This window comes from Brienomyrus brachyistius, chromosome 19 (assembly GCF_023856365.1).
Source record: "Brienomyrus brachyistius isolate T26 chromosome 19, BBRACH_0.4, whole genome shotgun sequence".
NCBI lineage: Eukaryota > Metazoa > Chordata > Actinopteri > Osteoglossiformes > Mormyridae > Brienomyrus > Brienomyrus brachyistius.
Genome location: NC_064551.1, coordinates 91,173 through 106,256, shown reverse-complemented (window position 1 = coordinate 106,256; position 15,084 = coordinate 91,173). Strand labels below are relative to the sequence as shown.

At 42.4% G+C, this 15,084-nt stretch overlaps 1 protein-coding gene across 4 annotated transcripts in view; it reads right to left on the bottom strand.

The window, feature by feature from the left end:
- Positions 1 to 15,084, bottom strand: part of LOC125714407 (feline leukemia virus subgroup C receptor-related protein 2-like) — a 34,973-nt gene that overhangs the window by 9,779 nt on the left and 10,110 nt on the right. For 2 of the 4 annotated variants that reach the window (XM_048984969.1, XM_048984968.1), the window contains exons 2-4: positions 14,182 to 14,286; positions 2,115 to 2,256; positions 961 to 1,101 (exon numbers count right to left, since the gene is read on the bottom strand). In XM_048984969.1, coding sequence (XP_048840926.1) covers positions 961 to 1,101; positions 2,115 to 2,256; positions 14,182 to 14,286 — 388 coding nt within the window. Of the gene's footprint in view, positions 1 to 960; positions 1,102 to 2,114; positions 2,257 to 5,604; positions 9,824 to 14,181; positions 14,287 to 15,084 lie in introns of those variants that run through there. The other 2 variants (XM_048984966.1, XM_048984967.1) reach the window with 1 other exon arrangement.

The window sequence follows — 15,084 nt, the reverse complement described above, 5'->3', positions numbered from 1 at the left end:
GACTGGTTCCAGAGCCCAAGCCGTGCGTCGAGGTGAGCCCGACTATATCTAGCCGGAACTTCACAACCTCGCGCACCAGCTCAGGCTCCTTCCCCATCAGAGAGGTGATATTCCATGTCCCTAGAGCTAGCTTCTGTAGCCGAGGATCGGACTGCCAAGGTCCCTGCCTTTGGCCGCTGCCCAGATCAAGGAGCTCAGTCATTCGGGAGGGACTCAGAGTAGAGCCGCTGCTCCTCCGCATCGAGAGGAGCCAGATAAGGTGGCCCGGGCATCTGATTAGGATGCCTCCGGGACGCCTCCCTGGGGAGGAGTTCTGGGCATGTCCCACTGGGAGGAGACCCCAGGGAAGACCCAGGACACGCTGGAGAGACTGTGTCTCTCGGCTGGCCAGGGAACGCCTTGGGATACCCCCAGAGGAGCTGGATGAAGTGGCCAGGAGAGGGAAGTCTGGGCCTGCCTGCATGAGACTGCAGCCCCCGCGACCCGACCCCGGATTAAGCGGAAGATCATGGATGGATGGATTTCATAATTATCTGCATGTTTAAAACTGTGTACAATACATCCAAAATGACCACTAAGCAAAAGAGCCGTAGTGTACACTGCACTAAATTACCTCAATGTTACTGCAAAACTCCATATTACTGCAGATACTTTTCTCCAACGCGGTACATAGCGAGCAAGGGAGAGCATCATTAAAGTTAATCTTATTCTTAATCTTAACACCAAGCACCCAGGAGCCAAGCTGCCAGCTTTGGTACTTTTAGACTAAGCCTATAATTAGTGGTTTTGGAACTCTATGTTGAATCTTTTTAATATCCCAAATAAAAGCATTTTGTAAGCATGTGAAATGTGTAATGTAACACTGAAATCTGCATCATTGCATTACTGAACATAACTGACCAAAAACCATCCAGGATTCTAACCAAGAATGGAGTGAAGGATAATAGAAGGCTTCCCCACCATAGCTAATGATGAGGAGGATGAAGGGTGCATTCCTCAGCAGTCTCAGGATCGAGGCTCCGTAGGAGTAGTATTCTGCGGACATGCTGCATGCCACCACCTGGGCCTGCGTGGGGGGGACGTCTGGCTTCTCCTGGAAAACTGAGCAATACAGACACTGGGTATCAACAGGACCAGGACCGACTAGCATGGAACACAGCAGTAGCAGCGCAACCACTTATAAAGAGGACTATTCCGTTTATCCACATGTGTGTACAATGTTTGAGCCAGAATACAATTCACCAAGTCAACTTGGTGTTCTGCATGGTTTATTGGTTAACAAACACACATGGAACACCTCCCTCAATGTCCACCACAATTTGCACTATGGCAATAAGCCACAAGAAAAACTAGAGAATGGAGGTTCCGGTGGTGAGGTTTAGGGGCTGCAGACACATGTTGGGTCTTTGGGGTAGAGACTGAGTATGCACTCCTTCCTGCTTACAGCTGCCAGGAAGAGGGCATGTAGAGAACACTTAGGCAACACCATTCCGGTGGTGAGGTTTAGGGGCTGCAGACACATGTTGGGTCTTTGGGGTAGAGACTGAGTATGCACTCCTTCCTGCTTACAGCTGCCAGGAAGAGGGCATGTAGAGAACACTTAGGCAACACCCTCCCACATGCACATCCTCCATCTGTGGGAAGGTTGGCACAAACCACCGGACACCATGTAAAAAGGAAGAAGCAAAGTTTCACTTTGGGGAAACAATCTTCCAGAAGCCAGCCAAGGTCTGCAAGTCTTGCTGTTCTCTGGAACTCATTTTGTGCAAAGCATCATGGGTTTTACATGGGCAGATGCAGCCAAACACTACTGTATATGTATTATGTATCACATGTTTAACTGCTGATATGACGAAGCACAAACACAGCAATTATTCAAAGGAAAATACAATAAGGCAATTAAGCCAAAGCAGTAATACTGCTGTTCGCTGGAACATGCCAAGTTTAATCCTGAGATTGTCAGTTCACCCTGTCATTTCACTGATCACGGTTCTCTTGTGATGTGTCGAGTAGGGGAGACTAACTCTGGTATCAAGGGGAAACTGACGAGTGCCATAAAACTGCGGCTCCTTCCATCATACAGCTGCTGAAGTGAAGCCCCCTAAGGCACTTACATGCCATCACCAGCATGAAGAGCACTGTGGCCACCACGGCTGTCCCGTAGAACATGACGCTGATGTGGTGAGCCAGCTGGTCCACGTCGTCCACATTGGGCACCAGCATGGGGGGAATCAGGAAGCCAGTGGCCACACCCAGCTGTGGGGAGAGCAGCCAATCAGGACAAGATGTCAAAAGATGGCAGCGATGCCGGTGTCACAAAGCTACATCACAACATACACATATGCATCCATTTGTAATAAGTATAAAAGTTTTGAAAAAAGGAGGAAACATGTTATCAGTGATATTTGCAGGACAAATAAAGTAAAAAAAGAAAGATGTATAGAACAAGACAGGGAACCACAGGAAGACCCCCTTAAACAGAGCTCTGGAGTGAGGGTAACAAGTGACAAAAAGTGAAAGTCATGAATATAAATCCCTCAGTATTTATTCACTTTGCTTCAATTTAATTTATTTATATAGCTTATGGTGGTGACCCATAACAGTGTGAAACAGTGTTACTACCGCAGTTTTAAAGTAATAATTCCCTAAATTTCAATACTATGGAGGTCCATAGAGGACATGCATTCAGGGCTTGAGATTCATGTCTCACAACAGAAAACAGGGGGGAGGTATTTTATGTTTTTCAATAAAAATCAGCAGATTCAATAGCATTAGCCACGGCATTTTAGAGGAATCCGCTTCCCTCTTGAGAAACACTGTTTGCATATCTTCTAATAAATTTTGTTTTCCTGAGATATTTTCTTGATCACAAAATAAACTTGTGATCTTGGAAAAACAAGAAAAATAAGTGCCGATCTCAATGTAAAATACAGAAATAAGATAATGATGGATGTCCTCTGTGTACATTCCCATGAACGGGCCACATTAAAAGCAGGTGTAAAAAAAATTTCCCTGCAAGTTCGAGGACCACTTGCATGGTCAGATGCAGCTTATCGTCATACCCAGGAACAATTAACTTATTAAAAAGAAAGCTGCCTTTTATTCCACAGGAAAAAAAACATTTAAGTAATAGCAAGTTTCAGCTAGCTGTGTAATATGCTCCTTGTACCCTTAAAATTACACAATAGCTGAGTGAAATATGTATTTGTAAGAGATTTCTTAACCCTCAGGCAAAGAATCTGCTGTGAGCAAGAACATACCCTCAAGTAACAGGCCAGCATTTCTGAGTAACACATACACAGAGATACCTTCACAAAATTTGGGTCTGGGACATATTAGACCATAAGCTAACATTTGGTACTCATAGTCACCATGTTGAATGCAGAAGAAATTGGTCAGGGGTCGATACCTGAGGGAGTCTGAAAAGGGTCAAATCATTATGGCCAGAGGACTGGGTCAGAACATTCTCTACACTGCAAGGCTTGTGGTTGCTCATGGTCAGCCATGGTGAATAGCAACATCCCATTTTATGCACATGACAATTCTTACATGGGCCTGGATGGATAGATGGATTAAGATCAGCCTTTTCTTACTTTCAGTTGTGTATGGACATTACAGCGCAGGGAGTTTAGGTTTCCCCGAAACATTACTACTCTGTCATAAAAAAACCTTAGCTATCCTTGCAATTTTAATTATTCCTTTTATAGAGTATTTATTAAATGTTTAAAAATCAGTTTTTACCTCTGCTGCTTTTGCATGAGTGTTGCATGACGACTGTAATCATTTTCATTCTCTCCTAAATGGATTTGTGAGAAATGTATAAACTCCTTTTTGCTTTATAAATACCCTAATATATTTTTTTACCACAAAATCATATTGCTATATTTACAAAGAAATACTTTTATTTTCTTGTCATGCCATTCAGATTTTTTTTTGCTGTATCGGTTCTTCCAACCAGATCACAATTAAGCTTTTTTTCAACTTTATCATTTTCTGAGTTTGTAACTTTTTACAAGCTGTTATATTGTTTCAGCAGCAGGCTATCTGCATAACCAATCAACAACAAAAAAATGTTTGAAGCCATATATATTTATATACATATATAAACATACATAATACTTTACCAGAAGCTTTATCCAAAGTAACGTACGAGTGAGGTAAATAGCTACAAACATACATACATATATTCTTGCAAAAAAACAGACAAAATTAAAAGCTGAATTTTAGAAAAGAACTGAAAACAGGAGCTACCAGGGTGAGACACACCAGCAGCTAGTTACTATGGCAACACGGTCAGACTCACGTGGCCAGTAGGTCTCAGGCCTGGACCTGGGCAGGTACCTCAGCTCACAAGGGAAACCGATAAGGACTGCAGCAAACATACTGAAGACCCAGTTGGTTTGATTCACATACTGTAACAACCGCTTCAGTATGATGTTGGTGTGCTGTGTCTGACAGAGATATTGTACACTGTGCCACACATGAAGCAGATGAAAGCTCGGTTAAGGAACCACACCAACTGGATACAGACTCAGACCCCAGTAGCAAAAGGGCTGTTGTTCCATTTGAAATCAGACTGAGAAATCAGGCTGAGAAATACTGCAAACGGGTTCATCTTCTATAGCCTCCTCCTCGAGAGGAAGAAATAGGATATTTACTAGGTGCCTTAGCAGAAGGAGTCGACAAACAGGATGTACACACGTGGTTTGTCGTCTAACAAAAACACCTGCGAAACAGGCAGAATCGCCCTCTCTCTCTCCCTCACACACAGAATGAACTTCCTACAAACCAGCACCAACTGATAAGACACAAGTAGGGGGCATCGCTCCCAACCTCCCCTCAGCCCGGCCCGGCCACAACAATATTTATACCCTGCAGAAAAAGTCTGACATTTCACACATACACATTTAAAAACATACCAGCTACCTCTACATTAATGCTGGTTTTAATCCCAGCCTGCAGGATGATAAAGGCCAACGTACAGTGAGGTTGTGGAACTGAAGAATTCAGGTAGCCAAGTTGGTATAAATAGGCTAAACCATGACATCTACAAATATTCACTGTGTTTTCAGTGTACACTGCCAAGGAACAATACAGTGCATTGCCATACAATAATAAGGAGGATCTTGTGTTTCCCAGGGATCACCTTAGAAGTGTGAATCCACTTAACCTAAGGACAAGTACAAAAAGCTGAACACAATCCCAATGGCTAATTTAAACAAAAAAAACTGTCACCTTTTCAAATACATTCTTTATGTAGTTAGCCCAGTTGGCCAGTAGCATCAATTCTTAAGTTCCACAGCAACATGCATATACTCCATGGGCAATACTGATAAATTTAATACTGCTACTGCCTCTATACAGTAAAAATTTAATCGGTCACACTATGAAAATCAATTTTGACTCAACTTGTGTATCATCTTCAAGTAAATCAGAAAGGTATATTCCAGCTTAACCTATACACACAGCCCAAAACTTAACAAGGCATCACCTGCAATTAAACCACGAAAATTAACGTAAATATTTGTTTCAAAATGTATACTTGTGTTGTTTGTCATGTGACGATTTAGGGAGGTGATAATGAAAGGCAGGTCTGATCATCACCTGGTTTCCAAAGACTCCGATTGAACAGGCTGTGGACACCTCCTCCGAGCCGAACCAAACCGAGGCGATCCGGGACGGCATTCCGAGGATGAAGACCTGGGCCAGTGAGCAGGAGAACTGTCCAAGGACACTAACCCAGAACAGGTCCGGTCTCACGCTGGCCACTTTAATCCAGGTCCCCATACAGTTTGCGGCGGTACCTGCAAGTGCGATGACCCTCAAACCTTTCTTGTCCAAAAGCCACGTTACGGGAAATATAAAAGGGATGTAAGTCATCATGTACACCATTGACATCCAATCGACAGTGAAAGAGTCAACTTTGTAGAACTTCATGAAGATATTACTGATGATTCCGTACTGGATCCACTGAAAGGCATTACAGAGCGAATAAGAGCTGAAAAGCAACACTATAAGCCATCGGCGTTTGTACAAACGAGGGGCTGGTTTATCAGTGCCGTTTCCATCCGAGCGCTCATAAAATCCATGTCCGTCAGATGTTGTTGGTTTTTGTAAGACCGAAAAATTTGCTTCACCTTTTACTTCAAAATCAGCACCTTCCGATTTCTCCTGCATTTTAATTCTATTAGTTTTGAACAGAAAGCAATTAAAAGTAACCTATGGAGTTATCATGTTAGTTAAACAATTAATGTCCGAAACATGAAAGTAAAAATAAAGAATATTTCGTATTAAGCTTTGGTTTTAAAGTTAAAGTCAAGACACCTTTTCTTCGTGGCGAACGGTTATTTTGGCACACACTGGCGAAACAGCCACGGTAAGGTTTACCTCCCGAAAACGGTCAACACGTGTTAATTTAGAAAGCACTGCATTTCCCAAAGAGTCCCAAACACGCTACCTACAAAGAACTGTTTTCTGGTATACAGTAACACATACATAACTTAAAAATGTAAGAAACTAGATCAATGATTTACAACAATTAGTCAAACTTCCTCAGGAAGTCAAGGAACTAATCGGCTGAATCAGCAACAATTTATTATGCGATCACATATCACCCCTAGACACAGCATTGCTTTAAAAGTTAAGGACATTTCAGAATGAAAGTTATAACTAATGCATTTTAACGAAAGAAAACAAAAACACTCCCTCCCACGTCCGCTTCAAATTCAGCTCGATGCCCGGAGCAGTGACGGGGCTCCAGTGTTCACGTGGTCTCCGAACTCCGACTCCACCCACCAATCACCGTCAGACAGCACTCAAGAAGGTCCAATCAGAACGTCGAGTGTGCACTGGCGGTCATAGAACGTAATACACCGACCGGTAATTCAGTCCTAGATGGTTGTGATATTTAATGGTGTAAAATGGCCTATTATTTAATCACTTTGGATAATATGCAAGTAGATTATCATACACCTACGGGCAATTTAGAAACTCCAATTAGCAGATTTTGGACTGTGGGGGGAAACCGGAACACCCCACGACAACATGGGGAGACCATGAAAACTCCACACACATGTAACCCAAGCGGAGACTCGAACCCGGTGCTAACCACTGCACCACCATGCCGCCCCTGTCGCATGCATTTCTAAATTTTGCATTTTTGTTTATCATTTCCACACATTTTACGTTTCACAAATCCAAAATACATCACTTGGGGACAGAAAATAAATACATTGCACATTTGAATAAAATAAAATGGTACATATAAAACGATGTAACAAACTTAAAACTAAGTGAATTTTGAATTAGAACCTAACAAATGGTAAAATGCACAAAATATAATTTTACTTATCTCACTGGAACTTTTAAAATGTGCTCCCTGTTAAATTTAAGGCCATTTTACTAAACTGACTATAAAGCAGGTTCTATAATGGTTCTTAAATACAGTTGTTAACACAGTACATGTTAAATGTCTGTTATCAATTCAAATTGAAGCACCTTTCAGACTTTTAAATAAAACCTTGAAATTCACTATTCTGATTATGGATTATTAAGAATATTTCATGAACAAGCTGATTGATTGATGTTGACAAATGTATTGCTGTTCAAGTCATCAAAAATACAAACTTGAGGAATTGCTGTTGAAAAATACAACAGCCATCTATAGTGTAGTCAACACAGATGAAAAACACCTATTTGTTCATGCTTCACGTAACACATTTTTTTCTGTAAATACTTCAAAATAAAGAATACATCACAATACAAAAAACAAAAAATAGTCTAAAAACAGTGTTCAAACAAATTGAAAAATGTCTAAATCTTGGATTGCTCAAAATAGCCATAATTTGCCTTGAAACCTGCTTCACTGACACAATGAATTTATTTGTGTTGAAATATTGAAGGACTTAATAATAATAATCCTATAAAAATTCCATGACTATCCTTGTGGATCGGCATGCCTTTGATTTTTTTTAGTTGAGCGACTCTGTTATCAGCAATGCAGCCCCATTGCATGGCTCTACCTCCTCAATGTCTAACAGAGGATGGCACCGAAGCAGAAATCACCCTCTCTGCATCTTACAAACACACTCATTAGACCATAACACCAACATACATTCCTGTTAAGAGATAAGTATATGTTTACACCATTAGTAATTATGGATTCAAGCAGATGTACTCAAATTTTTTGGTTGATTCTGTATATGAGAAATTAATTTACTCAAGTTGCTGTTTCAAGCAAAAGCTAAATACACACAACATGCCATCTAGCGGTTGAATAATGTAGTTTCTTCACCATCATCTGTGTACTCATGGTTCCTGCAGAAACTTTGATTAGTCACATTATATGGTTTCAATGACTGAAACAGTTACCAAAGCAATTCTATTTACTTTAAGCTTGAGTTCCTGTGAAATGATTGAACCAAAAATATCACCGTTAGATTTTTAATATGTAGACAGCAGAACAAGTAGTTAATTGGGGAGACCAGGGACCATTGGTGAATGTGGTCAGTTGTTGAACAGACTTTTAACACATCAACCTGGCTATACATCCCTGGTCTACACTTCTGCTAGCTAAGGCTCCTCGCAACAGTCTGTCAGTTATTAAGCATGTCGCACTTATCATATGCAGATTAATGAGTAAATATGTAACAGCTTTGATTCATAAACTGTCCCAAGTCTCCCCCACTGTAGCCACAGACCAGTCCTGGGGCTTTGCTATGTATGTGAAGCTTACATGTCCCCCCAGGTCATATGGGTTTCTGCTGGGTACTCTGGTTCCCCAACTCTGGGCATGTGCAGAGGCAATGTCAATTCAATTCAATTTAATTCAATCCAGTCCAGTCCAGTCCAATCCAATTCATTTCAATTCAGTTCCATTAAATACAATTCACATATCGCAACTTCACAAAATTGCATTGTCTCAAGGCACTTTCAATTATCCCTGCCCAAAGCTCACAGACAGCAAGCCAGAGGTGAAAAATGGCAAGGAAAACTTCCTAGTGGGAGGAAACCTTGGAAGGAACCACAGTCAAAGGGGGGGGGGGTCTTTCCTCCAGGGTCTGGCAGAGGAAGTTCAATATATATACACACTAACATGCATATACACACAATAAAATGTATATATACACACTAACATGCATATACACACAATAAAATGTATATATACACACTAACATGCATATACACACAATAAAATGTATATATACACACTAAAATGTTCCGTGTCATCAGCTGCCAAAGCATAAAGACAGCATACCTGTAAAGTTATTTAGAAGTTGAAGATAGATTTTCACAATACAGTAGTACTCTTACCATCCACAGACTCCAAGAGAGATATACAGCAGAATGGCAGTCCTTTTCATTGTCTCTCCTTTTTTGAGTCATTACTACCAAGTTTATAGTTGCTGTCAGTATCAACATTTTATGCTTAATTTCGAGATTCAAGACATTTATTAGCCATTTGTACAAACACACACAGTATAGGTACGTAGGATTTTTTGTCGGGAGCTCTTAGACTCAGCAGTAAAGAAGAGAAACAAGTAAAAGCTAGAAAAGGTAATAAGGGCACAAGATAAGTACTAAGAAGACATTAAATTACATTAATTTCATTTTCACTCTTGAAACCATCATTTACAAATCACAAAAAAAAATATATATATATAATGGTCCTAAACAGATAATTCTGTGTAAATCCAAAAATGTCATTTTACATTGAACTCTGCTTTGGTTAATTTAAGCTCAGCCTTGTGGTGGGTCATCTGTACCAGCAGATTGTAAATGTTGCTTCCAGGAGACAGTGTGGTAAAAATGTCTCCCCTTGGTGGTCAGAGGTGGTAGCGCAGTGAGGTCACATGGGCCTGCTGGAATGCCCTGAAGGGTGGGGAGCACTGGTTGGTGGAGGAATGCCGATCCACAGTGCAGCACAGAGGCTCATGGCGGCTCAGCACAGCACTCAGGTATTTGGCCTCTTCTGTCAACTGCTTCACCTCCCGTCTCAGTGAAGCATTTTCCCTCTCCAACTTCTCACTTTCCTAAAACAACACACCTGCAGTGATCAGCCACATTTGTGTTATATCTGAATTCACCTGCAATGACCAGCCATATTTGTATTACACCACAACAGACCTGCAATGATCAGCCATGTTTGTGTTACATCTCAATTCACCTGCAATGATCAGTCATGTTTGTGTTACATCTCAATTCACCTGCAATGATCAGCCATGTTTGTGTTACATCTCAATTCACCTGCAATGATCAGCCGTGTTTGTGTTACATCTCAATTCACCTGCAATGATCAGCCGTGTTTGTGTTACATCTCAATTCACCTGCAATGATCAGCCGTGTTTGTGTTACACCACAACAAACACTGAAGTCCATATCATAAAAGGCCATCAGTAACCATTTACCTTGTTACTGGTGTTACCTACAGATCAGTACAGGTGCAGTGCAAAGAGAATTTATTCAAACAAATAAAATCAAGAGAACAGTGCTCATGTGCTCAGTTCAGTCCAAGTATTTAATAAGCATTTTTGCCAAGATTCATGACTGTGTCGGTTCAATGAGAACCACAATCTGAGATGGGTTTAGATCTGCACCAGTGGCACCACGCTAACACTGGCTCTGAGCACCACGCAACCTCTCTGGCTGGGGCAGACCCTCAGGACAATGAAGCTTCCTGCCCCCACAGTCTCCCAGACACTGCAGTTTACTACCCCCACAGTCTCCCAGACAATACAGTTTATTACCCCACAGTCTCCCAGACAATGCAGTTTACTAACCCCACAGTCTCCCAGACACTGCAGTTTACTAACCCCACAGTCTCCCAGACAATGCAGTTTATTACCCCACAGTCTCCCAGACAATGCAGTTTACTACCCCCACAGTCTCCCAGACAATGCAGTTTACTACCCCCACAGTCTCCCAGACAATGCAGTTTACTACCCCCACCGTGTCCCAGACACTGCAGTTTACTACCCCCACAGTCTCCCAGACAATGCAGTTTACTATCCCCACAGTCTCCCAGACACTGTAGTTTACTACCCCCACAGTCTCCCAGACAATACAGTTTACTACCCCCACAGTCTCCCAGACAATGCAGTTTACTACACCCACAGTCTCCCAGACACTGCAGTTTACTACCCCCACAGTCTCCCAGACACTGCAGTTTACTACCCCCACAGTCTCCCAGACAATGCAGTTTACTACCCCCACAGTCTCCCAGACAATGCAGTTTACTACCCCCACAGTCTCCCAGACAATGCAGTTTACTACCCCCACAGTCTCCCAGACACTGTAGTTTACTACCCCCACAGTCTCCCAGACACTGCAGTTTACTACCCCCACAGTCTCCCAGACACTGTAGTTTACTACCCCCACAGTCTCCCAGACACTGTATTTTGCTACCCCCACAGTCTCGCAGACACTGCAGTTTACTAACCCCACAGTCTCCCAGACAATACAGTTTACTACCCCCACAGTCTCCCAGACACTGTAGTTTACTACCCCCACAGTCTCCCAGACACTGCAGTTTACTACCCCCACAGTCTCCCAGACAATACAGTTTACTACCCCCACAGTCTCCCAGACAATGCAGTTTACTAACCCCACAGTCTCCCAGACACTGTAGTTTACTACCCCCACAGTCTCCCAGACACTGTAGTTTACTACCCCCACAGTCTCCCAGACACTGCAGTTTACTACCCCCACAGTCTCCCAGACAATACAGTTTACTACCCCCACAGTCTCCCAGACAATGCAGTTTACTAACCCCACAGTCTCCCAGACACTGTAGTTTACTACCCCCACAGTCTCCCAGACACTGTAGTTTACTACCCCCACAGTCTCCCAGACACTGTAGTTTACTACCCCCACAGTCTCCCGGACAATGCAGTTTACTACCCCCACAGTCTCCCAGACAGTGCAGCTTACTGTCCTAAGCTATACCAAATAATCTTGGGGTTGACATGTCCACTATACTCTGGAACCACCATAATCGCTTAGCTACACAATGCTGGGAAACATAACATAAGTGATAAATTCGCAGGAATTTAATGATGCATTTAATGTTAATTCTCTGAAGTTTTTGTTGGAGCACAGACAATGACACGGTCAACAATAACATCAGGATTCCACATGTCACCCCAGAAGGAAACTTTTCAGAACCTAGGAAACAGTCAAGCTGGAGACTCAAAAAATGTGCCGAATCATCTTATGATCCAGTGGTACAAAACAGAAGCATGTGGCCTAAATGCAAAGCATTATGTTTCTACAAACCCAACCAGAGTCAGCCTGGTAACATTCATCTTGCTGTTATGGAGGTAGTATCATTTTACAGGGATGATTGAGCTTGTTAGGATCCTAGGGCATGTCCCAGGGCAACCCTGGCAATAACTATGCAATGACTGTAGCTGAGTACCAGACTGCACTTAAACCCCTTTCACAAAATTTGAGAACATCTGAAGAATGCCTGTCCATCTAAGCTAAGTCTAAGCAGAACAGGTAAACACTGGACAATTGTAAAGCTGGTAGGAACATATTCTAACGGAGACACTGTAATCATTGCTAAACGTTCCAGTAACAAGCTAGTGTGGTAATAATAGCCTCTATTCTAATAGTTTTTGTACAAAAAAGAAGGCCCACCAAGATAAAATTTGCAGGCTGGGGGGTTTCCGCTAATTGTGTAATCTTCCCCAAGCATATAATTTATAATTTGCTTGCTCAAGGGCCCCAACAATGCTGCCCCCCCTCCCCCCAGGCCATCCATGCCTCTCCAAGGTCTCTGAGTGCAGAGGCACAAACTAAACTGATAAAGATGCTTCAATTGGAACAAAAATAATAAAAAGCACTTAGAGGACACCCCCTCTTTAAATAACCGATCTGGTTATGCAGATAAACGGAAACAGGAAACCCTGCTGCTTTATGTCAAGAGCTGTTCTAACAGACTGTGTAGGTTGTTTTCCAGTCGTTCAGCAACATTAAATTAGTAACACGAGGAGTGGAATCTTCAGTGAAAGACATCTGCTGACATTTTGCCAGCCTTCCATGGGGGAAGTCCCTGATGGAAGATGTGCTGTTGTTGATTACAGGTTGATGAATGTCAAATAGGTGATTACAGTACACTAAAAGCTGATATTATTATTATTATTATTATTATTAGTAGTAGTAGTAGTAGTTGCGTGTACTTAGTAATAGTAGTAGTTACATGTACTCATTCAGGAAAATTAATTGCTAATAATAGTATAGTTGTCATATTACTGTTATTTGTCAATGTAATTACTGAAACACTCATGTGACTAAATTGATTATGCATCTGTAGAAATGCAGTAAAATTTGAATATTTTCCCAGTGTGTTACTTCAGGACCAAACAGAGCCAATAACTGTCCCTCAGCAGGTAAGATTCCCACTCCTGTAGAATAAGTGACCCTAACCATTAGAAAACAATGTTTTCAAGTTGTTCATCAGTTTTGTTTTCATCGCAGGTACGATGGTACCCGCAAATAGTCACAAGGATGGTGACCTATGGTAAATTTATTCTTGGCATTCAGATACAGTAGTTATGTCTGGTCATCAGCCATCGCTATCTTTGTGCTGCTCACAAACCTGTCTTTCTATCGCAGCTCCCATCTTCTCGCCATTGTCCTGGGAACTCATTGTGTTACATTAAAGGACCGCTGTCCATTATTCAAGATCAGTCACCAAAACCACAAATGTTGGACAGGAATAGGGAGGGTGTGACCAACCCCACTTTCTGCCAACGCCAGGCAGACACCATGCTTAAAATGAGTGGCTCTGCCTTTTTCGGTTTGACACAGCTGACCTTTCACTTGGGTCAGGCGCGAAACACAGCGAAGCATGCAGTGCAGATGGAGCCCATGCATTAACACGTGAACAAGGCACTGGATCACAGCATGTCTCTTGGCCTTGAGACATTTTCCAGAAATATAATACAATAGAAGATGTTTTTCACTAACGTTAATCCTATGTGCTCAAAAACCATCTCAATTTGATTGAAAGCAGGTGACTGACAGGAACTTTTCTACAACCGAAGCCAGAAAATCCCCCCCATGTGCCACACCCACGACTGGGCGAGATGACAGCCAGGCCAAAAACAGGGAATCCTGTGGCCTTGCCTGGCGCCGGCAGCCAGGAGGGGTACCCATGTAAAGGCCTGCTCAGCTCACCAGGTGCAGGCTGTCGGCCTTCTGGGTCTGCCGCATCCTGCTCTTCTGCGCTGCTATCCGGTTCTTCTCCCTCCTCATGACCTTCTTCACATTGTCCATGGAGTCCTGGGCAGTGAAACAAAAGTCAGTTGATGCTTCCACAACCGATAGTGTCTAAAAAAAAAATGAAAGGTATTCATTAAAATGTCAGATTGTTAAGCTAAAGATGACATACAATATATGGACAAAAATATTGGGACACACCTGTTAATCATTGAATGTAGGTGTTTCATTCAGACCCACTGCCACAGGTGTTTAAAATCAAGCACCCAGCCATGCAGTCAGGTTTACAAACATTTGTGAAAGATTGGGTCGTTCTGAACTGCTCGATGAATTCAAGTGTGGAGCTGTCATAGGATGGCATCTTTCCTGTTTGTAAAATTTCTTTCCTATTAGATTTTGCACAGTAAAATGTAAGTTGTATTATTGCAAAGTGGAAGCATTTACAAACAACTGGGACCCAGCCCTAGAGCGTCAGACAAGGTACAGTGACATACAGTGAGGCATATAGTGCATAAACGTCACCAACCCTATCTTGACTCAATAACTGCAGATTTCCAAACTTCTTCTGGCATTAGCCCAGGCACAAAAATTCTGAGCTGGGAGTTTCATGGAATGAGCTTCCATGGCCAAACAGCTGCATGCAAGCCTCACTTCACCAATCACAATGCCAAGCATGGAATGGAGTGATATAAAGCCGGTACTGGACTCCGGAGCAGTGGAACCATGGTCCGTGAAGTGAAGAATTACGCTTTTCAGACTGATGGACAAATCTGGGTTTGGCAGATGCCAGGAGAACGTTACCTGCCTCACTGCATTGTGCCAACTGTAAAGTTTGGTGGAGGAGGGATAATGGTGTGGGGG